At 36.6% G+C, this 16529-nt stretch overlaps 1 protein-coding gene across 1 annotated transcript in view; it reads left to right on the plus strand.

The window, feature by feature from the left end:
• Window positions 1–16529, plus strand: part of CNTN6 (contactin 6) — a 266480-nt gene that overhangs the window by 136421 nt on the left and 113530 nt on the right. Inside the window, exons 5-6 of the mRNA XM_082412474.1 lie at window positions 12234–12437; window positions 14717–14819. Coding sequence (XP_082268600.1) covers window positions 12234–12437; window positions 14717–14819 — 307 coding nt within the window. The remainder of the gene's footprint in view (window positions 1–12233; window positions 12438–14716; window positions 14820–16529) is intronic.

Raw genomic sequence — 16529 nt, forward strand, 5'->3', positions numbered from 1 at the left:
CCTCACCTTCTTGTGAAGGTGAATTGTGCCACGAAAGACCTCAAGAAAGAGGAGAAATATATTGGTCAGATAACCTTTAAATTGGATTAATGGACAGCTGGTTTAAAGTGGGTTGACTCTAGAGACAGACATTGTCTATCTTTGTCTGTCTTTGTAATTTGTCCTTAGATTTTGTGTGTATCTATGGTCAAGGTCATAACCAGATGACTTCTTTTCTGGAGAGTCTGAGGAAGAATCCACTTCTAAGCTCATTCAGGCAATTGCCTGAATTCAGCTCCAGACGTTGTAGGTCTGAGGTCCCCGTTTCCTTTTCGGCCAGCTGTCGAAAGCATTCTCATCTTCTAGAAGCTGCCCACACTTCTTGCCACATGCCTCTCCGTTTTCAGAACCTCCTTTGCATCAGTTCCCTCTAATACTTCAAATTTCTCTAGCCAAGAAGCATCCCATCCCAGGAAGGGCTCACCTGAACAGGTCAGCTCCACTAAAGATAAAGTCACTTTTTCCAAGTCAACTGTGCCATCTAATCTAACGTAATCATGAAAGTGACATCTCACCATACTCATTAATCCCATCATACTCAGATGGTGGGCAGGGGTCAATGGCAGTTATTTTAGAATTTTGCCAACCATAATACACTTTCCAAAAATTTTGCCTTCATTTACTTCCATCTCTCTAAAGGCCCCATATTTGCTTGCACACTTGGCAGTCACAAAAACATGCCTTAGAAATATACTAATTTGGGCAGATGAGGTTAGCAGGGCAGGATGGAGCAAATGTTGGTATGGCCAAATTACTTTTATATCCGGTGTGTGAAAAGCAAAGATACACTGTAAATATCAATAAAGCTTCTCATAAAGAAAAGTGCTACAGATTCCATAGTGATAGAAGACCATTAGGGCTGTAATTTTTACATCATTTTTTGGACAATTCAGCTATGTTGCCTTTCTCTATGTACCTGGTCAGCAGCAGTGAATCCCTCAAGTTGCTCAGTAACAAGGGAGAAATCATATTAAACGTGATATTATCAGAACATCCTGAATTCTTTGTGCTTTCTCTCTAGTGTATTCACAAAAAACTTGCAAATTCTTTTCTTAACAAGGCCTATCAAATACATTTCAGTGTATTTTATAATATTAAAAAAAAACCTACAGCAGAGTAGGAAAAATTATCAACTAGGCTGAATCCTATAAATTTACCCAGCAAAGAATAGCTCCAGGACCAAAACAAAAGAAGAAATGTGTGTAAACAGATTTCCCACAGAAATGATTGGTCACAACTCAATGAAATAGAGTAACTGGCATAAACCAAACTGAACAGGTGTTGTTATATGGACATCCTTTCTTTCAAATAAACCAAAGGAGATCTGAATCCAGAGTAGGCATTCTTCTGGATGCTTCCTACACAATTTTTTAGGACAACCACAACTGCAGATGTGCTACTCATCTAGGAAGGGACAATTTACAGATAAAGGTTATTCTAGGAGAAACGTACCCACAGTGGAAAAGAAGAGGAACCTAGGCAATAATGCCAGAACACAAAACTGGCACATTCTGCTGCACCCCTTAGAAATGTGAGATTTGGAAACAAAACAGTAACCATTCCCTATACTCTGAGGAGAGAAGCGTATTTTCTTCCTTAATCCTACTTCCTAACTAGAGATAAGCTCCATGAATGTGACTGAATCCATGCCTGCAGAGGCAGACTCATCCCTCCTTTCCATCTTCCTAAAATATATATAACTCCAAAATATTTCAGAGAAATGTAAGTTGTACTGAAGATTTGGTGGAAAGAACACATCGGATTGAAACATTTCATTTCCCATTAGACCTCACTTTCTTTTCTCCTAAACTCTATTGGTCGTCCATGACTTCCCTTATCTTGACACAATATCTAACAGTTCCTTCCATTATCTGTTATAGTTCTTATCCTTAATTTGGATAACTGTCTCAGAAAAATACAATTCTCCTGCTTAGCTTCTTGGTGCTTACCAGAACTAAAATTTGGAGAGTCAGATAAATAAAACCCTTTTCTTTCCTCCACTATGTCTCTGGAGGGTTCTAAGGTCATTCCTCTAAACACAGGTTCATGTGGTGGAAAGAACCAATAGAACATTTATTTTACTAATTCATGTGGGGGAGGGGTCACAGCCTTGAGGTGGACTTTGAATTGTTATGCAGAGAGGTCGTTGCACCTTGAGTTCTCACTCACCTCAAGAGTGAGCTTTTGTTAAGAGTCTCATTCACTTGTAACAATGATTTTGTGTAAGTCATCTGCAAAAGGACTGAAAGCAGAGTTTCCTCTAAATCTCTGAAATGAACGAAAAACACTTGAAGACAAAGCTATTGGATGAATATGAAAATAAGCAGTCAATAGATCTTCATGAGTACAGTGAATGAGCCTGACCTCACATGAAATTTTGTTTAAAAATGACAGTGTAGAAATGATACATGTTGTCTAAAACAATTAAAATCACCTTCACTGTGAAATAATAGTTTCACCATATTGAAAGTAAAGAACATTCTTTCCCTTTATTGTCTGGATATAAAACTCAATCCTGGGCTCATAAAAATCGTAGGTTTAAAATTTGTTTTAGAGGAAATGTTCCATTCTCTCCTCAGATACAACTTTTAGGTTTGTAGAACAATTGAATTTATGCCAGTAGTTTGGAGCATCTATGTCTGTAGTAGAAAGACAGCACTATTGTTTGAGCCCAGCATTTGCATTTGAGTCAATAAAAATGTTGACGATTCAACTTAAATTGACAATCGTTCCCAGCAAAGGCTCAAAATTGTGTTAGAGAATAAAGAGGATAACTATTGAGAAAACATGCTAAACTTTCATATCCCCTTCCTCCCAATTAGTTTGTTGTTTTTTTTCCTGTTTCTGGAGTAAATTACACTGGTGTTGTCTTAGTGGGTAGGTCAAATTGGCAGTGACAATATTACTTTTGAATGTTGCTTGAATGTGTAAATTATTTAGGCAGATAGGCCCAACAGCTGCTCGTTAGCATAATAATAATAGTGATGATAACCATCATTATTGACCTTCTATTATATATTCACTCAGTAAATATTTATTGTGTACTTACTAAGTGCCACTCATTTTACTGAGTGTCAGGGATATGGTGGAGAACAAAGCAACAAAGTCCTTCACTCCATGAATCTTACCATGAACAAATATAATAAAAAATATAAGTATGGCAGATGGTGATAAAAGCTAGGGAGAAAAATAAAGGGGATAGGGAATGATGGGTGTGGCTGCTGTCTACTCAGAGGTCAAAGAAGCCTTCATTGACATTTGCGAAGAGGACTAAAGGAGTGAGTGAGACACTGAGAAAAGGCAGTTTGGGGAGTAGGAGCAGCATGTGCAAAGGACCTGTGGTAGGACTGTGTCTGGCATTGTTGGAAGAACAGCAGTGAGGCCCGTGTGGATGAAGAAGGGTGAGCAAACAGGAGAGTAGATGAGGATGGAAGCACTACTTTGAAGATATTTTACAGCCTTTGGAGTTTCCTGTGAGTGAGATTAGAACACATTGCATTATAGTGAGCAGAAGAAAGACATGCTTTCTCTGACTTTCAGTTTTAATAGTTTATTCTGGAGAACAGACCATCAAGGGGCAACAATATAAGCAGTTAAAAGGTGATTACAGTGATTCAGGCTAGAGTTAATGGTGGCTTAAACCAGGATGATAGCAGTGGACAGGTGGATAAGTTGCCATATTCAGGATATATTTAGAGGGTATAGCTGAAATAACTTCCTGAAAGACTAAATGTAGATTGTAAGAAAAAGAGAGGAGTAAAAGATAACTCCAAGGTCTTTAGGCTGAGCAGCTGGAAGAATGCAGTTCCATGTACAGGGAAGAGGCCAGTAAAGGGGGAGCAGGTTTGGGGATGGGGGAAATCAGGAATTTATTATAAGACACGTTAATTTTCAAATATCTAACTTCAGAGCAAAAACTTCGAGTACGCAGCTGAATTGATGTATCTAGGAAGAAAGGTTTGAAGGACCAAATTCGGAAGTTATCATATGTAAATAGTATCTAACACCATATGATTGGAAAGATAATGAGTGCCTACTATACACTGGGCGTTCGGCTCAGCATCTGGCATACCTCGACTCATGTAACACTTTCAAGAAAAATTTCTCCAATTTACAAATTGAGTAACTGTGTTAAAGAGGTTACTGTTAACTTGGCCAAGATCATGTATCTGGAGTTCAAAGGATCCTATCTAAATACCACTGCATCTATTCTACTGCCTAATTTTGTCAGACATAACCTGGCCACAGCAGACACTTAATAATTACTGCATGAAGTATACAAAGCGATAGCAAGTGTTCTGAACTCTATTGGAGAATATGTAAACACCATCCAGAGAGGTGGATTGATTTTCCTAAAATTAGTGTACAGTATGAGAACCAGAAAGATTATGGCTCTCCCACTGCATGTAGGACCAAAAACCCAGAGTTTATTCTTCTAGGTCCCATGCTCCACACCCCCTCTCTCCACATTCAGAATCTCATTCATTCCCAGGAAGAATGTTTTCCTTACTTTTCAGCACATTGAACGGAACTCATGTTACAGCCTGTTACCATCTGAATCGCCCAGGGTTTTTCAACATCAGTACTACTGACAATTTAGGATGAGATAATTCTGTGTTATAGGGTTCGTCCTGTGCATTGTTAACATGTTTAGCAGCATCTTTGGCCTGTACCCACTTGATGCCGGTAGCACACCCTCTCCCAATTGTGAGCACGAAAAATGGCTCTAGACATTGACAAATATCCCCAGGTGGGCAAAATCACCCTTGGTTGAGAACCGCTGGTTTAGCCCATCTCTTACATTCACTCTATTAAGCTCACCCATGGAGGATAGAAATTGAGGAGGAAAGAGGAAGTCTAATCCTTGTGTATTATCCCCCATGACTTGCCCAGGCTTCCTTAGAATTGGAGGATTCCCTGAAGTTTATTCAGAATCTGGCTAGGTTTTAATTCCTTCTTCAGAAAGGATTTGCCAGTACAGATGCTGTCCTAGAATTCATTGGAACCTAGGAATCATAGGAACTCTGAGGCCCTTTACTTAGTGATTGTCTGTAGGCCACAAAGGCAGCGATCTCCATGATTCCAAACAGGAGGTGCTGTAAATCAAAAGGTATTGAATAAAATCTAGGTGGTCAAGCAGTAATTATGGAACAAATGGGAGCTCAAATAGGAGTGATTATAAAGGTGTTGGGGCAGTTTTCTGGCTTGCATCATAAACTTGCTCAGCACCGATATCAGTGACCTCAACCCAGAATAGGAATTATTCTTCTTGGATTAGGTCTTTACCACTGAGCTGGCATAACCATGATTTACCACCTAAGAGCCAGTCACATTTTACCCTGTAGCACTACACAATGTTTGCAGTAAATTACACTCATACTGGAATATTCCAAAGGGGGGATTTAGCCACTAAATCTGAGCACTCTGCTTCAAATTCTTTTTTCTACTCATTTATTTTCTGCCTCAAGAAACATGCTACCAATTTTGAGATCCTTTCTACAGAGCCAACAGAAGTTCTCAGTGTCAGTGTTTATTTTTACTAGTCTCTTTCACATGAGATGCTTCCCCTCTAATAAAAATTACATCCCATATAATGGGTATACTTGCATATAACTTTTGTGTTTGTATTTTAAATATCACAGTACAAGATATAGGGCTGTAAAAGATGTTAAAACATATTCATGCTCTGGGGAATACAGGATTTGTTGTATGCTTGACAGAGCAGCAGACAGTCTTCAATTGCTTACTGCAGATCTTCCATTTCTAATAATAATTGTAGAGGATGGTGTCAACGTGAAACTACAGACAATGGTTCAGGGAGGACCTGTTATCATTCAGTTCTAGTGTTCCTGCTGAATCATCACAGGGAAAATACATCACAATCATCAATAACAGATAAATGCCATAGACGGTGGAGAAAATATTTAAAAATTCAATGGTTTCAACTTAAGTGGCTCATGAATTATACATTTAATTAAGAAAAGCCAAATGGGAAGGATTTTAAGCTTCTAATTTGCAAGGTATTTTTCTTCTTTCCCCATTAAAAAAATATACAAATTAAGCACGGCAGTGGCTGATAATGGAACAAAATAGATAAAAGCCCCCACTGCAGGCTGGCTGTTTGGATGAATTGGAAGAGTCAGACTATGGGGAGAAGGGAACATGGCAGGATGAAAAATAACAGTGACAGGAAGGGCTTGCAGCTTTACATCTTCAACAATTCACAGAGGGGCACAAAAGACACCTGGATTCTAGTCTCAGAGCTACTGCAATCTTCCTTTCTGCTTATTCGCCTGTAAAATGAGGAGGTTGGGCTGGAAGAAATCTCAGGTCCCTCCCATCCCAGACATTCCATGAATCTATGAACTGATGTACATCCTTTTCTCCAGCCCAAAGGCAAATATACAAGGTGACCACCTTTCTATCAAATCCTTCCTACTGTGATCACGCAGAGATTTACCATTAATAGCAGTTATTTTCAAAGCAGACTTTGCCCAGTGTCAGCACCCCCTGGGAATTTGTTAGCAATGCAAATTCTCTGGCTCCACCCCAGACAAACTGAATGAGAAACTCAGAGAGTGGAGCCCAGCAGCTGGTGTTTTACCAAGTCCTCCAGGTGATTCTGATGCTCACGGAAGTTTTAAAATCTCTTCTCTAGAGAGGACTTTTTGGAGAGAAGAATTACTTACTACAGGTTTTGCAAATGTGTTCTATTCCCTGCTAATAGTAGCTATAAGTACACTGGAGTAATTTAGAATAGCGGGTTAATCATTTATTCTACAACATTCTGAGGAAATTGAATCCAGGACAGGCAGTACTGATAGGGGAGGGAATGCGTGGTGAGGAACAATTGTCCTAGATGTGAGTAGGTTCAGGTATGCAGAGAGCTGGGGTTTTGGAAGTCTGAAGGCAAGGAAGAATAGCCAGGAAGAGCATACTGACATAGAAAATGAGGATCAGTTGTAGATACACAGAAAAGAAGAAAGATGGTATTAGGGAAAGAACAAAGGGTTTGACATTAGAAGGATCTAGGTTCAAATTCTACCCCTCTCTACATGTTAACAGTATGATTTTGGGAAATTACTTTTATACCCCTAGCTCCAGTACCCTCCCCTATGTATATGACAGGCATATTAGCAATAGCCAATTAGCCTCAGAAATCAAATTGTGGGAATGATGAAACAGGTATGAAATAAAAGTGCTTCTTAGTTGTTTTTTTTAAAATTATTCCTTAGGTAATCCTCCTTATTTCTGAACCACTCTTTGAGAAGCTTCAAAATATTCCATAATTGAAGAAGGATACACCACATGTAGGAACAGATCGAAAAGTTTTAGCAGCTAAGGTAAAAATGAATTCAGCAAGGGAGAGGTGAAAATTACAGTCTCTGGCCCCAAGATTATAGGGTAAAGAATACAGAGATTTCTTGGGCACTAGCGGCAATCTGTAATTTCTGTAAAGTGAAAGGGGTTACCTTGGATTTCGGAGAGCCAGAGCTTATTGTTCTCCCCACAGAGGTATTGTTGAAAGATCCCTAGCTGAACACAGTCCTGGGAATTTGCTCAAGATTTGTCTTTATTTCATGGAAGGTTCGAAAGATGAGGAGTCACTGACAACAGGGAGATCTGAACTACATTTTTTCCTCCTCTTTATACCGAAGAATATTTTGCTATCTAGATGGCTCTCCAGTTTTAAACAAAACCCTTTGAGCATCCCTTTGGTAAAGACAAAGCAACAGGCTCAGAAATGAGACCGCAAAGGACATCAGTAAAGAAACTTAGACGCAAGAGACCACATGAAATGACAGAAGACTCCAGTAGGGACTTGAAAAAGAAAGCAAAGATTCAATACCCGGAAACAGGACAAGAATGTCAAAGCATATTTTAAAAAATAAAAAGCGAATTATATTTATGCATAGTTGATCTAAAAGCATACAGTATTAGAAAAATCGAAGGAATGTTGAGGGTGGAGTAGACCATTCATACAAACACAGGTTTAACCTCCCATCCACTGCAAAAATAAATCTTTTTTGCAACACCTCAAGCAATGCTCATCCGTTCTCTGCTTGGTCACCTCTCATGATAGAAAACTTGTTATCTCATATATCTTCTGCTGGTATAGCTCTAAAGTTTAGACTGGTCTTCACTGTATCTTAATACAGTCAAACAGCATTCTGTAACCCTCAACAGCCGCAAGTCCTACTTTTGCCTTCTGGACATCAATGGAGAGGGCTTCATTTCGCCCTTTATGAACACGACAGCAATTTGACCTATGAAGACAATTCAATTATTCTTCCCCATTTTCCCCCTCAAGGGTCAATATCTAAGTTCTTATCACTTTCTTTGGTGTCCTAACTTCTGGCCTTTGCTATGTTTTGTTTCTCTCTCTCTTGATATACTTGAGATTTTTAATTCCCTCTCAATAACGGGTGCTCTGAACATAATATTACAGTTCAACCACGAGACATTTGTAGGGTGTTGAAAACAGATTCCATGGTATTTTACTCAGATATTAATAAACCAAATTGCTAGGAGTAGGATTAGCTATCTGTACGTTAACAAGCTTCCTAATGTGCTCTGAATAAAACATAATACTCCAGTCTTAACGGTTCAGAGTAAGAATAAAAAATATTATCCATCATATTTTTTATAAGTCATAGAAACTTATAAGTTGTAAAAACACTGCTTCATTCTAGTGTTTAGCTTTCCTGATACTAGTTTTCATCCCGTTGCTTCTTTTTCCCATTTATACAAATACTATATAGTAATTAAAAACTCTAATACGGCAGAAACATGGCAGAAACCTATGGTATTCCTTCTCCTTACCCTGAGAAAACCACTATATACATTCTTAGGTTTCTTAATTTAATAATTTATATGAACACACACATACATACATATACACACAAGTTCTCACACACAGATACATAACTCTTAATGGGATCAGACTAAACATCTTGATTTACAACATGCTTTTCACATAATGATGCATCTTGAATTTTTTTCTTCCTGAACACTACTTTTATAGGTTTAACGCCACTTTGTGCATTTGCACATTTCATGCTTTAGTGGCATTTTTGTTGCTGTTCTTCCCCCTTGTCATATATTTCCCTTATATCTTCTTCACTCCTGAGAATGATATCAGAGTTCTGGCTGTATAGATGAATTTATTTTTGTTGAAATCATTTATGAATTGTTGTCAGAATTTAATATACTATTATATAGAATATATATAATTTAATATATAATAGATGATTTGATTTAGTTCCTCCTCACTATTAGTCTGTTTTTTTGTACACCCACTCTTTTCTTCTTTCTCCTTCCTATCCTCCTTTCTTGTATTCTTTTAATAATCTGGTTCCCTAAGTGTATTGTTAATGCTTTATGTTTTTTTTTCTTGGTGAAAGGGATGATAAAGATGGCAAAATTCCCACACTCCCACTTTCTCAAAAGTTTTTCTATATGGATCAGGTTTAAGGTCAGAATAGCTGTCAATCTGTATTGCTTCCTCATCCTTTAGACAATTTTAAATCAGTACAACTAGTGAAGAATGTTTCAGGTGGTCTGCTTCTATCTAGAGAAGACTGCTAGATCACACCAGAAATAATTAGACCTTTTTTTTTGGTCTCTACCATGTCTTGCTTCTGCACCAGTTTTAATATAAGTGCAGATGACAGATATGACCTGCAACTTTTGTCTGGACAAGAGGCCCCTAGTTGCTTCACGTGCTCTCCTATGAGCTGTGATTTCTAAGTGTGTGATGTCCAAATTCATCTATAGGTGAAGATATTTTAACCATGACTAGTATATCCCTCTTTTCACCCCTAGCACCTATACCTTCCACTTATTAGGGGGGAGGGGTCATTTTTGAACCAGTTATATTCTTCCACTTTCCTAGACATAAGTCCAGTTCTACCTAGTTTCCACAATACGTATAATTTTTAACCTTCATATAGCACCACACTTACAAAACCTTAATCCATGAGAATATTTTCCTTTGCTCAAAGATATCTGGCTAAAATAAAAAATGACAACACATAATTTTTGCAAAGATTTAGAATAACTTTCATATATTGCTGATGGAGATATCAACTGGTACAACTTTGGAAAGTTCTTCTGTAGTTTTTTATAAAGTAAAACATGCATCTATCCTATGGCTCACTCCTAAGAACTTAACGAAGAAAAATGAAAATGTCCACAGATAGTCTTAGAAAAGAATGTTTATTTCAACCTAATATACAATGGTCCCAAGATGGAAATAATTCATATGTTTTTCAAGAAGAAAGCAGCCATACACATTGTGGTATATTCATAGACTGCAATCCCACTCAGCAATAAAAAGGAAAGAAGTACTGGTACTCACAACTACATAGGGGAACATTAAAATACGTTCAAGAAACCAGACACAAAACAGTACATTGGGAGTTTGGGACTGGCATGTACACACTACTATATTTAAAATTGATAACCAACAAGGACCTACTGTATAGCACAGGGAGCTCTGCTCAATACTCTGTAATAACCTAAATGGGAAAAGAATTTGAAAAAGAATAGCTACATGTATATGCATAACTGAATCACTTTGCTGCACACCTGAAACTAACATGACATTGTTAATCAACTATACTCCAATATAAAATAAAAATTGAAAAAAAACTGTACATTCTGTTTGATTCCATTTTTACGAAAGTCCAGTACTGGCAGAAATAATCTATGATGATAGAAATCAGGTAGTTGTTACAATGGTAGAGACTGACCAGAAGAGACATAAGAAAATTTCTGAAGAGATGGAAATGTTCCATATTTTATTTTGGGTTGGTGGTTTCATAGGGTTTAGACTGTTACAACTAATTGGACTGAACACTTAGGATCTGTGCATTTTATAATATGTTCATTATATCAATTATATATGTCTCTATATATTTATATTCATATTTATATATAAGATTTCCAGAGATAGGTTGATTGATGTTCAGCAAAACTGATATGTTCTTGTTCATCTTCAAGTTTTTATTCTCTGAGCAATGTCTAGCTGCTAATCTGCTGCTTGGATAGCTCCCAATCACCCTTCTGGTTTGAACATGGAAATATTTTTTTTAAAGATTTTTTTAATGTGCACCATTTTTTTTTTAACATCTTTATTGGAGTATAATTGCTGTACAATGGTGTGTTAGTTTCTGCTGTATAACAAAGTGAATCAGCTATACAAATACATTTATCCCCATTTCTCCTCCTTCTTGCGTCTCCCTCCCACCCACCCTATCCCACCCCTCTAGGTGGACACAAAGCACCGAGTTGATCTCCTTCTGCCATCCATCGACAGATGAATGGACCATTTTTAAAGTCTTTATTGAAACTGTTACAACATTGCTTCTGCTTTTATGTTTTGGTCCTTTGACCGCAAGGCATGTGGGATCTTAGCTTCCTGACCAGGGATTGAACCCACACCCCCTGCATTTGAAGGCAATGTCCTAACCACTGGACCGCCAGGGAAGTCCCTAACATGGAATTCTTTACAGAAGACTTTTCTGACCACAGATCATTCTAGCTTCCTTCTATGGGCTCCCTACAATGCTTCTGTCAAAGCACATATCATCCCACATTGACATTATCCAAACTAGTTGTAACTAGTTTAACTGGTCAAGCTTTATACGGCATAGGTTTTGCTTTGCTGTATTCTAAGTCCGAAAATGGTCACAAACTAGGTGTTCAGAAATTATGTAATGATTGAATGATGGAATGAATGAATTCCAAGATCAGTGGTAGAGTCCTTGAACTTGCATCTTGAAGTTAAATTTTTAGCAAGTACACCTAAACATGATTAATGCGGGCATCCTTCTGACTGCAAATTGAGAAACACTGCTTCAACACAAGCATTGCTGGAGAAATTCAGTGTGCATTTTGAGTCCTTAGTATTTTATATCTTACAGCTTTTCTTAATAAGTTCATTCACTTATTCCCTTGACATCCCATCATCACATCCTTAATTACACAAAGCTAGTGATGGATAGGGAGACTGTATCATCCAAACTGGGATATATTTAACTATAAGGGAATATGACAATTACAGCAGGACAACAGGCACAAACTGGACAAACAGGGGTATAATTGTATTCTACTTATGGAGAAGTAGGGCACAGAACTTTCAGGTAAGAATGAATACAGTAAGGATAATACTTATTTTTTCTGTTTTCTAGGTTTATCTTATGCGTGGACTTTCAATGATAACCCCTTATATGTCCAAGAGGACAACAGGCGGTTTGTCTCACAAGAGACAGGAAACTTGTACATTGCCAAAGTGGAGCCATCAGATGTTGGCAACTACACTTGCTACATAACAAACAAAGAAGCCCAGCGAAGTGTTCAAGGACCACCCACTCCATTAGTGCAGCGTACTGATGGTAAGATGATGAGTTATCTTAGTGATATACTTTATCTGTGGATCTTGAAGCCTGGGGAGATCTGTAGAGCTTTCTGCTTCCCTGTGGTTCAGTGGAGCCATATCATCTATGAGGCGAGGTTTAATTCACAGTATGATGAAAATCACAAAAAATAATAGAAAACTATATAATTTATCCACATAGCATAGTATAGATGATTCCGGGTATACTGTGCCATTTCTTCTCTGGCATTGGAACAGATCATCTTTTCTTTGCTTAAGAAGTATTTTGTTTAAAAAAACAATGTTTGTTTGGGAGAGTAGGCAGGTGTGTGGACATGTGTGGGTGCTGCCAAACTTATTGATTGAATTAATATATTTTCAATGGACATAGGACACAGCTTCTCTTTAATGCCTCTTTCTTTTCCGTATTTGTATCTTTTGTTCACCATTTATTTTCCTGGTTGGCAAGGCAGGTAAATGATTCAGATCCAAGGAAAGTAAATCAAGTCAACATTAATTATGAGCATTCCAAAGAAAAATGAAACACAAGATTCATACTAATTATATTCCTCCAAGGAACATAATTCAGATTGGTCTCTGATGAGTTTTGTAGTTTAGTCAAGCCATAGCTGGTACAAGATTTAGAGAGTTAGAAAACCTAAGGAAGTCATTGAAGTAGAAAAATCCTCTAGTTGATTCTTTAATTACATATTCACAGTGGGAAATGTAAAGATGGAAAATCTGTTGATGCATTTTGTGATCAGATTCTGGACTTGAAATGTAACACTTCATAGAGTTTTTCTCCTCTCTAAGGAGCTTAAGAAAAGCAGGAATACAATGTTAATGACGGCTAAAGAATCATGGAACTAGCTCCTTACAGGGAGTACTTATGACAGAGCTTTTATAATCACTAACCATTCAAATATATTTTCACGGTCTTAATTCAGAATTCAGCAACCACTAGATTTATTCATAAGTCCAATTTCTCCCCTTCAGTGAGTACTCTTTTCATGATTGCAAGAGCTCATGAGCCAATAATATGTATAGAAACGCTACCATATTTTCCTTTCTTCCCCCATCTACTCTTAGTTCCCTCTTTTTCTCTTCTTAATTCCTTCATTCTTCCATCTCCTCTATTCTTTTCAACACATTTATGGTAAAAAATGACCAGAAGCATCATACATAATATTAAAAAAAAAAACAAAAAAAAAACTCTTCTAAAATTAGTCACTCAAGAAGTATCAGATGCCAAAGAAAGAGAAAACATAAAGATTACCAATTTAGTTGAATGAAGTAATACTCTTGACCTCCTCAACCATAGCCTCTTTAAATGTTTGGAATGATTAAGGTCTTAAAAATGAGGTATTTTCATTTTATATGTATTTTGTAAATTTCACTTTTTTGTGCACTTGTACTGGCCACCAATAAATCATTTATGTTAGGAATGTATTATTCTGATGTTTGGTATATAAGTAAAAATAAAAGAAATTCAACATTTTTAAAGATATTTTAAAGAAATTTAAACATTTTAAACAACAGTTTGTTGTTGATCAAATTAATCAAGTTAATGAGGATAGCCTGGAGATACATTTCTACTTTTTCCAACTCTTCTGGTAGATAGCATATTTACAATACCTTAGACTATTGTCTTAGTCTTATCTTAGCCCGTATCCACAATTCCTTTGGAAAATTTTTAAATTATTAAAATAAATTTTTATAAGTGTACAGTAAACTCATTTAGCGGTAAAACCTTAATAAATCGACATAAGAATATTTATGTCTTTATTTATCCCAACTACTTACTTCAAAGGTTTTGCTGCAAAAGTACTGATATTTTGGATTGAGGTGCTGTATCAGATCTATTACACAGTGTTAGCTAAAAACTTCTTTATTCCTAAGCAGATCTGGCCCATGACTTCTGTGAATGGGTGAAAGATCCAAGAAATCTCTAGAGAAGAAACTTGCTCGATAACTCAGAAGCATTTTAAAGTTGGGTATATTCAGTTCTTAATTGGAAATAATTCTTTTTAAGATGCTGTTGTGGAATATAGGGAAATTTGGAATGCCTCTATTCTGATACTTTGATATACCTTAGGTATTTCTTTTTTAGGGGAGAGAGGAATAAACTAATTCCTTAAATAGCATCATGAGGTTTCCTTGCCCTCTGTCACTCATTACAGTATAGAAAAGTATTGTTAATTGAACCACAGAATAATCAGATTTTGGTAAATAAAGCATTTGCTTCATAGAAAACTTCTATTCTCTAGAAATGCTGCTAGCTCTTTTGGTATTTAACAGGTGTGATGGGGGAATATGAACCAAAGATTGAAGTGCATTTTCCTGAAACTATTCAAGCTGCAAAGGATTCATCTATAAAACTGGAATGCTTTGCCCTTGGAAAGTAAGGTTTTGGTTTTTTTTTTTTTTTCCTGGTTGTTTTAATTAAAACAAACGAGTATTTTGGTATTCAAACGCTGCTCTAAGGTAAATTAGCAAATAGACTTTAAATGCTAGGCAGAAGTGGAACTTTCTGATTGGACTTTAAATAAACATGCCTAATACTCTGAAAGTGATTGGGGCAGCAATTTCCCCAAATGAGCCGATATTTACTTGAGTTTGAGCACAATGAAACCCGTTTAGGCAGCACATTGCAAAGGAATAAGTGAGCTTGTATAAGACGGTGAGCAGGTCACTAAACTTTCGAGGTATCCTTCACTCCATCTCATCCTACATCCAGAAATATATTGCCTGGAGTGTCTCCTTGCTTAATTAATCAGTGACTCTTGTAAATGAAAAACCTGCACTGCTAGTGTCCAAAATAAGACTAATTAAAAGCCATTGTTCATAGTGGATAATTAGAATTGAGCCAAACCTGTCCTGGCAGTGGAGGCATTTTATTTCACTCAGATAACTGTTTATCAGCAGTAGGTTTGGAAAGCTTTGAAGCCAGCCAAATATCTGCATTTTTGCATGGAATACTGAGAACATGTCTTTGCTTTTTGGCAATATTCAAATTTTATTTTTACACCCATAAACACCAGAACGAAGTAACAAACTGATAGATCAGATTTGCCATTTTAAAACACTGATATACATATGAATTATCTGGGGGCACAGTTAAATTGAGATTCTGTAGATCTGGGGTGATGTCTGATTGCTCCATATCTAACAGGCTCCGAAGTAATAGTGATTCTTCTTGTCTACAGAACATACTTTGAAGAGTAAAGGACTTGACTCTCACTACCACATTTAAGGGCTTACTTACAAATCCAGAGTCTATTTGTAATGTGGGCCTCACATTCAGAAATAGTGACTTACGTTCCAAACTACGGCAAACATCCTTAAAAGTCTCCAACTTGTTATTAAGTAAATATACTGAGCAATCCAAATAATGCTGGTTACTAAATCTTTTAGGTTCCTTTCTATATATGAAATCTTGTAGCTCTTTAAATTTATCAGGTTATCCATTTTTCATATATTTAAGAGACCATATTTAATTTTTATACAATACTGGTCCCATAGTATTTGTCCAATAAATAACTGATTAAATTATTTTTTTAAAAGTGACAAATTGAGGCTTTGTCCGTTTTTATTTGTTTGCCTGCCTATTAAGACATGATGAACTTTCACCATTTTCAAGCTTTCTCAGAAATTAAAGTATACAAAAAATATAAAATGTCAGCAAAATACTTTGACAATTAGTTGATTTCTTTAAAAAGAAAACCAATGAAAGAGAGTATCTGAAAATAATGTTAATAGTTTATTCTATCATGTCTGGCATCAGGAAATATGGATTTCTGTAATTTAAAAAATACTCATATAATAAATAACTGAAAAGGATTGAGGCTGGTTCTCAAGAATCTCATGTAAATAAATTTCATTTGTTAATCATTTATAACTAAGAATTTATATGACATACATAATCCTCATAATTATGCAGGGTACATAATATTTTTATTATATATGAGGAAAATGAGGCTCAGATTGTACAAGTAACCTGTTCAATTTCATGCTTCTGATAAGAAAGAGAGGGCGATTCAAATTTAGTCCCACCTGATTTGAAGTTCTGAACTTAGAAACTTTTGACTAAATGGTTAAGATAACTGCTCTC

The sequence above is a fragment of the Balaenoptera physalus genome (genome assembly GCF_965194825.1).
Source record: "Balaenoptera physalus genome assembly, chromosome: 11".
In the NCBI taxonomy this organism is placed as follows: domain Eukaryota; kingdom Metazoa; phylum Chordata; class Mammalia; order Artiodactyla; family Balaenopteridae; genus Balaenoptera; species Balaenoptera physalus.